General features: G+C 44.5%; 1 protein-coding gene and 1 long non-coding RNA gene across 2 annotated transcripts in view; one reads left to right on the top strand and one right to left on the bottom strand.

Moving 5' to 3' along the window:
- Nucleotides 1–4,888, bottom strand: part of GPR39 (G protein-coupled receptor 39) — a 201,639-nt gene extending 196,751 nt beyond the window's left edge. The window contains exon 1 of the mRNA XM_072788987.1: nucleotides 3,877–4,888. Coding sequence (XP_072645088.1) covers nucleotides 3,877–4,732 — 856 coding nt within the window. The 5' untranslated portion in view covers nucleotides 4,733–4,888. The remainder of the gene's footprint in view (nucleotides 1–3,876) is intronic.
- Nucleotides 4,889–5,186: 298 nt separating this feature from the next.
- Nucleotides 5,187–11,786, top strand: LOC140611902 (uncharacterized). Its single transcript, XR_012013219.1, has 3 exons — nucleotides 5,187–5,422; nucleotides 6,202–6,345; nucleotides 10,163–11,786. It is a non-coding gene; the product is annotated as an uncharacterized lncRNA (long non-coding RNA).
- The last annotated feature ends 223 nt before the right edge of the window (nucleotides 11,787–12,009 follow it).

The raw sequence follows: 12,009 nt of genomic DNA, 5'->3' as shown, positions 1-12,009 counted from the left end.
AAGGCGATCACATAATTTTGTCAGAAAAATTATGCCCTCAAAAAAGCCACGTTTGTTTCATTCTGGAAAAATTATTATGAGAATTAACATCTAATTATAAGCTATGTTTCATAAAATAGAAGACAAATTTCTTTTCATGATTTTTCCTTTTGTTTTTCACGATGAAGTCTCAATCAAACCTCTTTCCACATGAAATTTGGGACTCAATTTTAAGGAGCCAACTTTCATAGTTCTTTTCACGTACCGACCATCTTCAGATAAAGAGGACCCACTGTCACCATCTCAGCTGCTCCCCATCACCCCCCGCCCTTTCTGACTTGCACATACAGAAGACATGACTTGACCTCCAAAGCTGGGTTCTGAAACCCAGAGGATGCGATTCTTAGCTCCTCCTTTCTGCTTCTCCCTGGCCACCTAAACACACATCAACCTTTTTAGAGTCCATCATAGCAGCAACCCCTAATCTTTTTTCCACCCAGATACACATGATGATGTCACCATTCAAGATATTCTCCTATGAGCACCCCAAGGTGACATTGCAATTCCTGCCCCTACATTCGACTCAGCCTTTCCCTGACTCAGGAGAGCAAATCAAAGTGCAAAGGGGTGTGATTATTATAGAGTTCTGAGTCTTATATTTCTTTAATTTTGCAATTTCATAATTATCTATAAAACTTCCTATATGACTATAGTTGAAAGCCAATCCTGCCTACAGATCTTTAGGAGGTAACTGTAACCTAGTCCCAACTGCCTATTCTCTTTAAAGTTACTACTTAAAATTATACTTCTTTTAACCTATTCTGTAGTTCCACTTTGAGTGGGTGACATTTGACAGCAGGCCACATGTGCAACAGATACCAACATGGGAGCCCGAGGACCCAGATGCCACATGCAGTGTGAATAACTCCATGATTATAATGGAAGGTCTGGGAAAACCTTTGGAAAGAAAAGTTTATTTTGCATATCCTTAACATCCAAGGAATAAAGAGCCAAATGCAGCAGTTCCTCTTCTCCAAAACAATAATCTCTGTTGGGCATCAGGCAAGTATTACCATGGCTTAATTAGCCATAACCTTGCAAAAGGAAACAAGCCTGGTACTGGTTTCTCACCGAACTGACTAGAGGCAAGAGACACTCACGCTTTCCAGAATGTGCACTTTTACATTATTATTGTTTTTCCTGCAAACTGCTTGAGAGCCAGGAGGAGTCCCTGCATCTTTTCTCTCACTGATTTCCAAGTTTCTTTTCATGATTCAGCCCAGCACCTCGACCAGACTGAGGCACAACAGCAAAAGATGCAGGAAGAAAAATTAATATTTTCTACATAGACTCCCTCAATTGAGTAGATTTATGAATTTTGCTTGTTATGCAGAAGTTAGCATTTTTAACAATGAAGGGGGAAAAATCCTTAATTGTTTTTTTATTGCCTCAAGAGCTCCAAAGACATCTTGTGCTATGTCGTCATTTACATTTCACATTAAATGCAAAATATGTTTGAAATGAGCAAATATTTGTTTTAATTTGATACATCTGTTAACAGAAATGCTAAAAAGAGAGCTAAATCACTATACTAAATTCAGCGATTTGTAAACAACTTCTAGATGCAGTTGTTCTGGGTTAAAAATGCCCCAAAGCCTAAGTTTTATGAAAGCCACCAAGTAAATTGCATTGTATTAATCTGATAGAGGCAGGCCATGATTTCTTCCTCTTCACTCCATTAATTTATTTCCTAACTTGAGTTAATTAGTGAGGTTCCTATTTTTAAAAGCTCTTTGAAATTCATGGGGAGAGGGGGACATTTGCAAGAACTGCTTTGAAAACCCACTGCAGAGGAAATGAGCTAAAATATAAGCGGTAAATTCCCCTAAGACATTATCATACATTGAGCACCTGATTGCCAGCCAACAATCTTCACGCCTGGGAAACCAGTGAGCGATTAATACATACTTGTTATAAGAAAGGAGAGAACTAGAAGGAAAGAAAGAGAGCAGCAGGGAGAACAAACTCATTCCAAGCAATTGCTAACTGGATGAGATGATCCCCAAGATCCTATTCATCTTTAAGTAAAAGTCTGTGGCTTTCCAATCTGATGCTACAAAATGAAGACTGACTGCCACTTGGAACAATACCCACCGGGGGGAAATACAAAACAAAAAACACTATTCAGAGAAATAATAATAATTAAAAAAAAAAAAAAACACAGAGATTGGTCCAACAGAGAACAAAGATATATCAATTATTTTTCCTTGATCAAGTGAAATCTTCATGCCTAAATTAGAGTGAGAGAGAGTGCGCTGTGCTCGGAAAAGGGGGAGGGGGATTCATTTACACTAAAGTATAAATTACTGCTAAAAGATCCAGATATGCCTAAGGGTATATGGGGGAAGAGAGAACTAGCCTTTCAATGGATGTTCAAGCCAACCTAATATCCACTCCTTCCTGGAATACTCTGGGCAGCAGGAGGTGGGTGACAGTGGGGTTGGGTGCCTTTTCCAAATCCCCAGATGTTGACACCTGCTACAGACTCCTTACACCAACTTCCACAAAGGCTGGCCCTAGGAGGCAGCAACACCACCAATCTAATCCGGGTAGCACCTTCCTTGTCCAAGTCCTGTTTTGTTTCATTTTCCCTTGAACATGAGCCTGTGCAAGCCCGAGAGCCTCTCACTTCCAGGCCCTGAGAAGCCAGGTCAGAATGTAGGACCTATACTTACTTGAAGGACATCTTTTCTTTTCTAAGCCTCAAATTCCTCTTCTTTGAAGTGGAAATAGAAACCACCTAGCACAGCCCCTGATGCAGAATAGGCAACCAGAAATTGCAAGCTCGCTCCTCTCATTTCACCCAGACGCAGAAAGGTCAAGTCAGCTGTACAGACACAGCAGAGCCAGGGGCAGCGCTGGGACAAGACCAGGTTCTTCCCCTCCCTCTTCATGCACCTTCAAATTTTTCTTTCATATCAACCCTCTGGCCCTGAAACCTGTTACTCCAGTTTCCCACACCAAAACAAACAGCACCATGATTTATTCCTTTTCCCCCGATGCCACACTGGCAAGGGCCCTGGGGGACTGTGGGCTCCTTCCTCCCTGACACACAGAAGGACCCAACTTTACTTGCACTACAACGGAAGTTTGGAAAGCAAACAGCTTTCTCCGCCCAGAATCGACTATTTCGGATGATCGATCAAGTCCCAGGAATCCGGGACAGCAGAGTTTCTGGATCAAATAGGCGGGCAGTCCCAGCCACACTTCCCAGTTCTGGTGAGGACCAGACCCACCGCTGCAGAAACCCAAGCAAGCACCCGGGGGCGTGGTGTCTGGGAGCTCCAGTTTCTTAAGACTTGGGAAGTCACTGTGGGGGGAAGGCAGCTGCAGCCCGGGGAGTGCAAGCCACAGACAGCCTTGCTCCTCCAAGGAGCAGAAAAATGGGAACAAAATCGAATTGCCTGAGAAACAGGCTCCTGGGAAAAGATGAAAAGATGGGCCAGATAAGAATGTTCCCTTTTATCTCCACAGACCTTGGTCCTTGCCGGAGGACTTTCACCTCCCCTACATTACCTAATTTGACCCTCACGTTTCTCAGTCTATTTAGCTCCGTTCTACTCCAGGTATTGTGTGGCTTGCCAGAGTCCCAGAGCTGCTTTTCTGGAATACACGCACACGCGGATTCCTGGCCCTGGGCTCTTCTCACTGTAACCCAGGTTCCCAAAACATAGAAAAGAAACATCCAGAGGTTCAGATCAATGCCTCTTCAGGCTCAACAAAGGGGGCTGTGCACTCTGAAGGCAAGATTTCTGGTTACGGGGAGCACAGGCAGCCGCTGGGTGGGGCAGGAGGAGGCCAGCTCCGAGATCGCACCCCCCGCCCCCCAGGACTCACTCAGGAAGATAATGATCTGCCTCCTGGAGGTCCTGCTCTCCTCGCTCTCTGACTTCTTCAGCTGCGGTGGCTGCCCCTTCCTGGCCAGCGTGCCCTGGTTGCTCCTCATGAGCACCTGCATCATGTTCCAGCACATGAAGGCCACGGAGACCAGGACCAAGAGGTAGATGATGAAGGCGCTGAAGATGCTGGACCGGAAGACAGTCCAGCGGCTGGAGAGGTTGGTACAGATGGACATGTTGGAGGTCTCGGGGCGCTCGTGGTGCCGGGTGCGGGTGCGGTTGCAGGAGAGACCCGCGTGGTTGGGCACGTGCACCAGGGGGTACTCGACTCCCATGGCGAAAAGCAAGGGCAACGCCACCAGGGTGGAGGTGACCCAGACAAAGGCGATGAGCAGCTTCACCTGGCAGGGCCCCGACAGGGCCTTATACCTGAAGGGGTGGCAGATGGCCACATAGCGCTCGAAGCTGAGCGTCAGCACGTGCAGCAGGGTGGCGTAGCTGCAGGCCTCAAAGAGGAAAGTGTGGATCTTACAGGACAGGGCATAGCTGGGCGTGGTCAGGGGGTTCCAGATGATGCTGTAGAACTCCATGGGCATGCCAACGAGGAAGACCAGGATGTCCGAGCAAGCCAGGCTCACCATGTGGTCCGTCACCTCCTTCTGCAGGTAGCCTTTCTTCTGCAGCACCTGGGTGACGCGGATGGTGACACTATTCCCCAGAATGCCCACCACGAAGATGGCCAGGTACACCAGGATGAGGGTGATTTTGATCCAGGTGGCCACCTCGAACTCGGGCACGTGGGTGTGATCGATGACGGAGGAGCAGTCACTGCCGGGGCCCCGGGGTGAAGCCATGAGGGCGGCGGCCACCAGGTCCGCGGCCCCTTCCTGCCCCGCGCAGAGGCCAAAGCTCCTGCGACCCGCCCGGTGCGCGCCGCGGGGCCTCCTCACCCGCGCTCACCTGGAAAAAGTGACTTGGACTTTCTGGTGCTTTCGGGGAGACTTCCTGGAGCGGCCGGGGGCGGAGTCGGGGGCGGGGGTGCGCGCGGCGGGGAGGGCGCGGGAGGGAGGGCCGCAGCCGCCGCCGCCCCCGCCCCCGCCCCCGGGTTAATCGTTAACCTCCGCGCCCTGCTCCGCGGCGCCGCTGCGGCCCCGGCCCGGCCCGGCCAGCGGGTTGGACCCCGCGCGCTCGCACCCCCGCCGCCCCGCGCGCACCCCGGGGCGCCCCCGACCTGCCGCCGGGCCTGCCCTCCCCCGCCCCGCTGTCCCCCCAACGGCGCGCCCCCGGGGGTCCCCGGGCTCCCGAAGTCCGCCCCCAGGAGCCCCGCCCCTGGTCCACCCCGACCCCGGGGGCCCCGCTGGGGGCGCGGGCCCGGACCCGCAGCGGCCGCGGGGAGACTTGAACCCGGAGCAGGCGACGGGCGAGGATGTCACCCTCCTCCGGGAGGCCCCTGGTGGGAGACGCCTCCTTGCGCAGGGACCTGCGACCAAGACATCGAGGCCACCCCAAGAGGGACACTGAGTAAAAATGGCACGAAGCATCAGGTCATGTTTCCTCCCTTCAGAGAGAGAGAGAGAGAGAGAGGAAAACCTTTAATGGGCCCGTTTCAGCTTCTAATTCCAAAATCCTAGGCAATGGAGGCAGAGCAGAGGCCTGTCCTAGGCACTGTGGAGCGGTCAGCACCTACGTGACCCCCACCCCCACCCCAACAGTGATAGCCTAAACTTCCTCCAGGCATCCCAAACGTCCTATTTGGGCGGGGGAAGGGGGTACAAAATCACCCCAGGGGGAGAACCACCACCTTGAAGGAAGAAAATAGATCTCCTTTATGTGTCCACCCTAAGGGCCTAGCTGAGGCCCTGTCCTAAACCATCCTTAAAACATCACAGCGACCGCCCTATGATGTGATTGCTTTAAAGAAGAAACTGGGGTGTCCAGAGGATAGGTGCTTCCCCAAGACCATAAGAGAGTCAGCGGGGAACTTGAAAATTAGCCCAAATCTATCAAACCCTGAGTCTACGCTCCTAACAGGGAGGAAATTCTGGAAGCAGGATAGGGCTACAGAAATGATTCAGTCCTGAATGATGCACGTAGAGATACAGGGATTGTGTTTTCTGAACCCAAACCTGGACACACAGTCTGTGGATCTCAGCAAATGTTTGATTTTGACACTGTCTCAGAAAAAAAAAAAAAAGAAGAAGAAGAAGCTGTATGGCCACTGGATCCTTACAATTAATATAATATTCTTATTTTGTCCGTTTGTGCTCTCTGCATTAAATTACAAACTCCAAAACCAAGATCTCTCTTTTCTCCTTCTCCACAGCTCCTCCAATAGTAGGTTTTGCCAAGCCACCCCTCCACATGTGCTATTTGACTTACTTGCTGGCTGGGAAACTCTTAACTCATTTCCTAATTACTGCACTGTGCTGAGCTAAAAGCCTTAAAGCTGTCCCACAAAACACATAGGGTAAGTACGGACTCGGAGTTTTCATGACTGCCCATCAGAGTCCTAAATGGACTGCTTTGCTAGAGGTGCTGGTTGTTGGCTATCCCAGAGAGCCTAGTAAGTTCTAAGAAGAACCTTGCCGCCACCAGCAGCAGCAGCAGATACCCTCATCCTCAGCCCTGGGCACTTCTTTCTTCTTGATAGAAAACAAGCTGGGAACCTCACAAGGATTCCAGCTGTAGATCCTTCCTTTTTTTTTTTTTTTTTTTTTTTTAATTTTACTTATTTATTCATGAGAGACACAGAGGAAGAGACATAGGCAGAGGGAGAAGCATGCTCCCTGTGGGGAGCTGGATGCAGGACTTGATCCTGGGGCCCCAGATCACGCCCTGAGGCATCACACCCTGAGGCAAACGTGGATGCTCAACCAGAGACCCTGTAGACCCTTCCTTTGAAATGCTCCTCCTGGTTATTCTCTGAGCCCCTGTTCCGAGCAAGGCATTCTCACATAATTCATTTCTTTCAATCCTCATGAGGCTAGAAGGAGGATATTATTATATGATGATGAAATGATTGACGATCAGGAGACTTAAGTGATCTACTAGAGTCAGAAGCAGGATTCGAACTCAGGTCGGCAGGGCACTACAACTCTTTCCACTCAGAAATGCTCTCTCTGTGTGCAGCACCAGACTGTGGCAGGCTAGACAGGGGCATGTTAGGGAAAGGAATTTTTTTTCTTCTCTCCCCAGTTGCAGCATGGGAATTTGTTTTCTTCTCTCTCAGTCATCCCACAACATATTTGTTAATTGCAATTCGTTCTGCTTATACAAGATTTCCATTATTTGTCCAATTTCTTTCATCAAAAATTTCGTTCCCAAAGTGTGAACAAAGATTACAAATGCATGGCCAAACAGTGAGAATCAAGCTAATTAAAATTTGGGCCTTACAGTGCAGATGGAAACATGCATTTTGAACCAAGGTCCAGGAGAATTAAATTTTCATTTCACCTTTGCTTTTCCTAAGACCAATTAATAACTGTTTAATGTGCTCTCACTTGTTGATAACAGACTGGTGTAACACCTGGCCTGGATCTATGTAATCTAGATTTTTTTTTATTAGCATATTGTATAGAGAAAAAAAAAAGAAAAGGAATAGAAAGTGAGACAAAAGAATACTTTAGGTAACTTTTGATATCATCTCTACTCAGGGTCACTCTAGGGTCTTCAGAAATTTATACTCACATTTTACACATTCTAGGTGGCCTTTGAGGTCATGTAGGCTGGTGGCTTTCACGTGGTTTTTTTGGCACTAAATCTCATTTTTAAAATGAAATCTTACAGTGGCACCCAAAGTAAATACATAAACATATACACACACATGCACATTTATGCATACAATATGTATTGTACTTTTATAAATTTAAATTTATTTCAGATGTTCAAATTGTTAACATTGACTCAATCAACAATTTATTCTCTGAAAAGTGAGTAAAATCTTGTTTAGAAAGGTTAATGGTGTAATCACCATGACTATTCTAAGCTACAATGAAAACTTCAGGGACACCTGGGTGGTTCAGTGGTAGAGCATCTGCCTTTGGCTCAGGTCATGATCCCAGGGTCCTGGAATCAAGTCTCGCATCAGGCTCCCTAGAGGGAGCCTGCTTCTCCCTCTGCCTATGTCTCTGCCTCTCTCTGTGTGTCTCTCATGAATAAATAAATAAATAAAATATTTTTTTAAAATAGACCTCAGCTGTCTAGTATGGTAGCTATGGGCCATACATAGCTAGCTAGCTACACTTGAAATATGGCTAGTCCCAACTGAGATATATTGCAAGTATAGAATACACACCAAATATTGAAGACTTTATATGTGAAAAAGAATGTAAATTTGTTTTTATAAATTGACTTCATGTTGAAGTGATACAATGGCTATAGCAGATTAAATAAAATATATTATTAAAAATAATTTCATTTTTTTTTTTTTGCTTTTTTAAAGTGGCTACTAGGATATTTTATATTGTATTTGGCTTGCATTTGTGCCTAACAGGATATTTCTATCGAACAGTGATACTATAAACAGATAATGAAACAAAAGAGACAGTCCAAGAAAAAACCCAAATACTTACAGGAATTTTGTTCATGATAATGGTGGCAATTAAAATCAATAGGGAAATAGAGATTGTTCAATAACTCTTACTGCGATAATAGGTTGGCCATCTTGAAAAAAGAAAGAAAGTTGGGTACCTACCTCCACACTGTATTATAATAGAAATTCCAGGTGAATCAAAGATTAAAGTCTTTGGATTTTAATCATTAAGGAAAGCATTAAATGATAGAATAAGACACTAGAGAATTTTTAAAAACTAAGCTGGATTTTAATCTTATGACATAACTCCCAGAATCTATAAAGAAAGAGGTTGATAAACCTTATTTCATAAAAATTAAGTTCTGCAAAGCAAGAAACACTGTAGCCAAAGGTAAGTGACAGATTTCAACAGATTTTTCTTTAAAAACTTGGTTAGCTGGTTCTAAAATTTTAAATATTAAGAGCCAAAAATGAGCAGGATACTCTTAGGAGGTAAGAAGACTTGCTCTGCCCAATATCAAGATGTATTATAAAGCTATAGTTTATAAGGCAGTATAGTTTTTTTTTTAAGGCAGTATAGTTTTGACATGATGATAGACAAAGAAAAGAATGATACAGAAGACATAGCATAGAAATAAATCCATATGTATACAAAGAAGATTTATGACAGAGATGAAAAGGGCAGTGCAGAAGAGATGGTCTTTTCTATTGGTGTAGTAGTTGCCTCACTCTGAAGACAGACAGTGAAGGAATGCCCTAATTTGTAGCATTTGTCAATATTCATAGTGCAAATACTCCCAGCATGGCTTATTTCAAGCTACCCAAACGTTAAAAATCTCACAAAATTCCTGAAATTTTAGAACAATCAACTCTCATGAGTTCCAGGACACCACTCAGTAAATGCCATTTGAGACAATTGAGTATCCATTTGGATAAAATTCATTAAGAAAGAAGACAGACAACCCAATTTAGAAAAAATGAGCCAAAGAGATAAATAGGCACTTCACAAAGAGGAATCCAGATGGACAATAAACAATGAAGAGCTATCCAACCTCTTTAGCAGTCAGGGAAATGCAAACTAAAACCACAATTAAATACAACTACACACCTACCAGACTGACTAACATTCACAGATGACCAGTACCATCTGTCATGAAGCTGCAAAGTAATGGTAACTTGGACATTGCAAGAGTCAGTTGGTGCAACCACTTAGGAAAAAAGTTTGGCAGGGCCTACTAAAGTTACATGTATTCCCAGGAATTCCACTTCTTGGGATTTACCCTACAGCTCATGTCACCAAAATGCATATACAAGTACGTATATAGCAACATTGTCAGTAATTACCCCAGCCTAAAAAAACACTTAAATGTCTATCTGTAGAAGAATAGATAGCAAAATGCAGCATATTTATATAAAGAGCTACTATATAGCCATGAAAATAGATACACTGTTGCTACAAAAAGAATGTGGTTGAATCTAGCAACTATAACAATGCATAAAAGAAGCAAGACAAAAAAATAATTATGCCCATTTATGTAATGTTTAGACATAGATGAAAGAATAATATTGAGAAAAATTATACATTATATGGGGATACATATTATGAAGCAATTCATTAAGCAAAAATGTCATTTCCATGAAGAGATAGAGGTCACCTCTTGTGAGATGGGGAGGTACATGACCTGGAAAGGATCTATGGAATGGAGGTGAGAACTTCCCAGTGCTGACAATATTTATTTCATTTTTTTTAAAGCTGTAATTATTTATTTGAAAGAGAGAGAAAGCATACAAGCAGGAGGAGCAGAAGAAGAATGAGAAGGAGAATCTCAAGCAGACTCTACTCTGAGCCGGGAACCCAACTTGAGGCCCAATCCCATGACCCTGAGATCACAACCTGACTGAAACCAAGAATCAGACACTCAGCCAACTGTGCCACCCGGACACCCCAATATCTATTTCTTAACCTGGGTAGGAATTACATGATAGTAATTGCATCATGCTTTGCTTTATGATTTTTATTATGCAGTTATTTATGTCTTATGTACTTTGTGAGTGGTATATTTCATAATATTGTAAAATGAAATGTTTTAAAAAGGAAGAATACACACACAGCCAGTTGGGTAAGTTCAGTCAACCTGCACAGCCAGTTGCGCAGCCATTCTGCTGCAGCCAGAACACTCTCAAGTGATAATAATAGTAACAAGTTGCATGATTAAACACCTACTGTGACCAGAAACCATGCTTATTCAATGCTCAAAATAATCATGCAAGTTGACTGTCATTATTCCTATGTAATGTAAATGTCTGTAAATCACCCATCACATGCCTCCTTTCCAGCCTACCTGGACTTTGGACTTGGTCTATGGCTACAGCCTGTATCTTTACAGCCTGAATGTCTTTCATTCCTTACAGTGCTCAATATCTAGATGGGTATAGGAGTAATGACAAGTTGGGCCTTGAGAAGCCATATTATGTAACCTGAAGATTTCCTCCTTCCTTCACCCCTGGACAGCCATCTAGCAAACAGGATCCAGCTTCCTGGACCACAAAAACAATTCTGACAGGGGTTCTATGAAGCGTGTATATCTTTATGGAGGCTTCCAGTTTCACAAATTCAGAGGGTTGAGATACTGTCCATGGAATAGATGAATGCTGTACCACCTCAATACATAGGTGAGCCCTTGCCAAAAGGCTCCAGATTTCTGGGAAATTGTTCTCTCCTTTAAAAACATTTTATGGGGCAGCCCAGGTGGCTCAGCGGTTTAGCACCATCTTCAGCCCAGGTCGTGGTCCTGGAGACCAGGGATTGAGTCCCATCTCTGGCTCCCTGCATGGAGCCTGCTTCTCCCTCTGCCTGTGTGTCTCTACCTCTCTCTCTCTCTCTCTCTCTTTCTGTGTGTGTGTCATGAATAAATGAAATTTTAAAAAAATAATAAAAATAAAAATAAAAACATTTTATGTGTTAGGTTCTGTGAAAGGACTGGCAATACTGATGTGATCTTTGGCCCTCCATCTTGTTCATGTCCTCCCTGGGGGCTATGTGTTTCCAGCCCCTTGGAGATTAATATGCATACATTAGAAATGCCTACCAAGGCCAGAAGCAGAGATGCTTGCTTTGGCCCTCAATAAATTTGTTGAAGATAAAATAGTCTTTCCCCTTTCTGACACACAGATGGCACCACAAGATCTAACTAAAGGGAAGCTGTTGATTTGATGGGTGCAAGCCCTCTGATCTCACTACAGTGCCCTTCTTGTGTGTCCCATAGCTCTATAAAATCTGTGGACGGAGGTCCAGACTTCGTGAATAGTGCCGCCTGGGTTGTCGCCCACCCAATCCTCCCTGTCAGTAAGTTATCTTGAATAAAATAAAACTGTGTAAACTCTACAGAATCAGCTGCTTCATGTTCTGGTCTCAAAGAGCCTTCTCAGTTTGGGGGATACTTTTTACTGCCCCTCCCTCACCTTTTAACAGGTTCCTGTTCTTCTCCCATCTAGAAAAAGTGATGAAGAAAAGAAAAATAGTCCCACTGGTTTGGGTAAGCCAATGAGTTATGGTTTTAGTTTAGTACATACCTTTTCTCTTCCTTTAACGTGGATATT

The sequence above is a fragment of the Canis lupus genome, chromosome 20 (assembly GCF_048164855.1).
Source record: "Canis lupus baileyi chromosome 20, mCanLup2.hap1, whole genome shotgun sequence".
NCBI classification, from domain to species: domain Eukaryota; kingdom Metazoa; phylum Chordata; class Mammalia; order Carnivora; family Canidae; genus Canis; species Canis lupus.
Note: the sequence above shows the minus strand (reverse complement) of the source record. Positions and strands in the feature narration are given on the sequence as shown.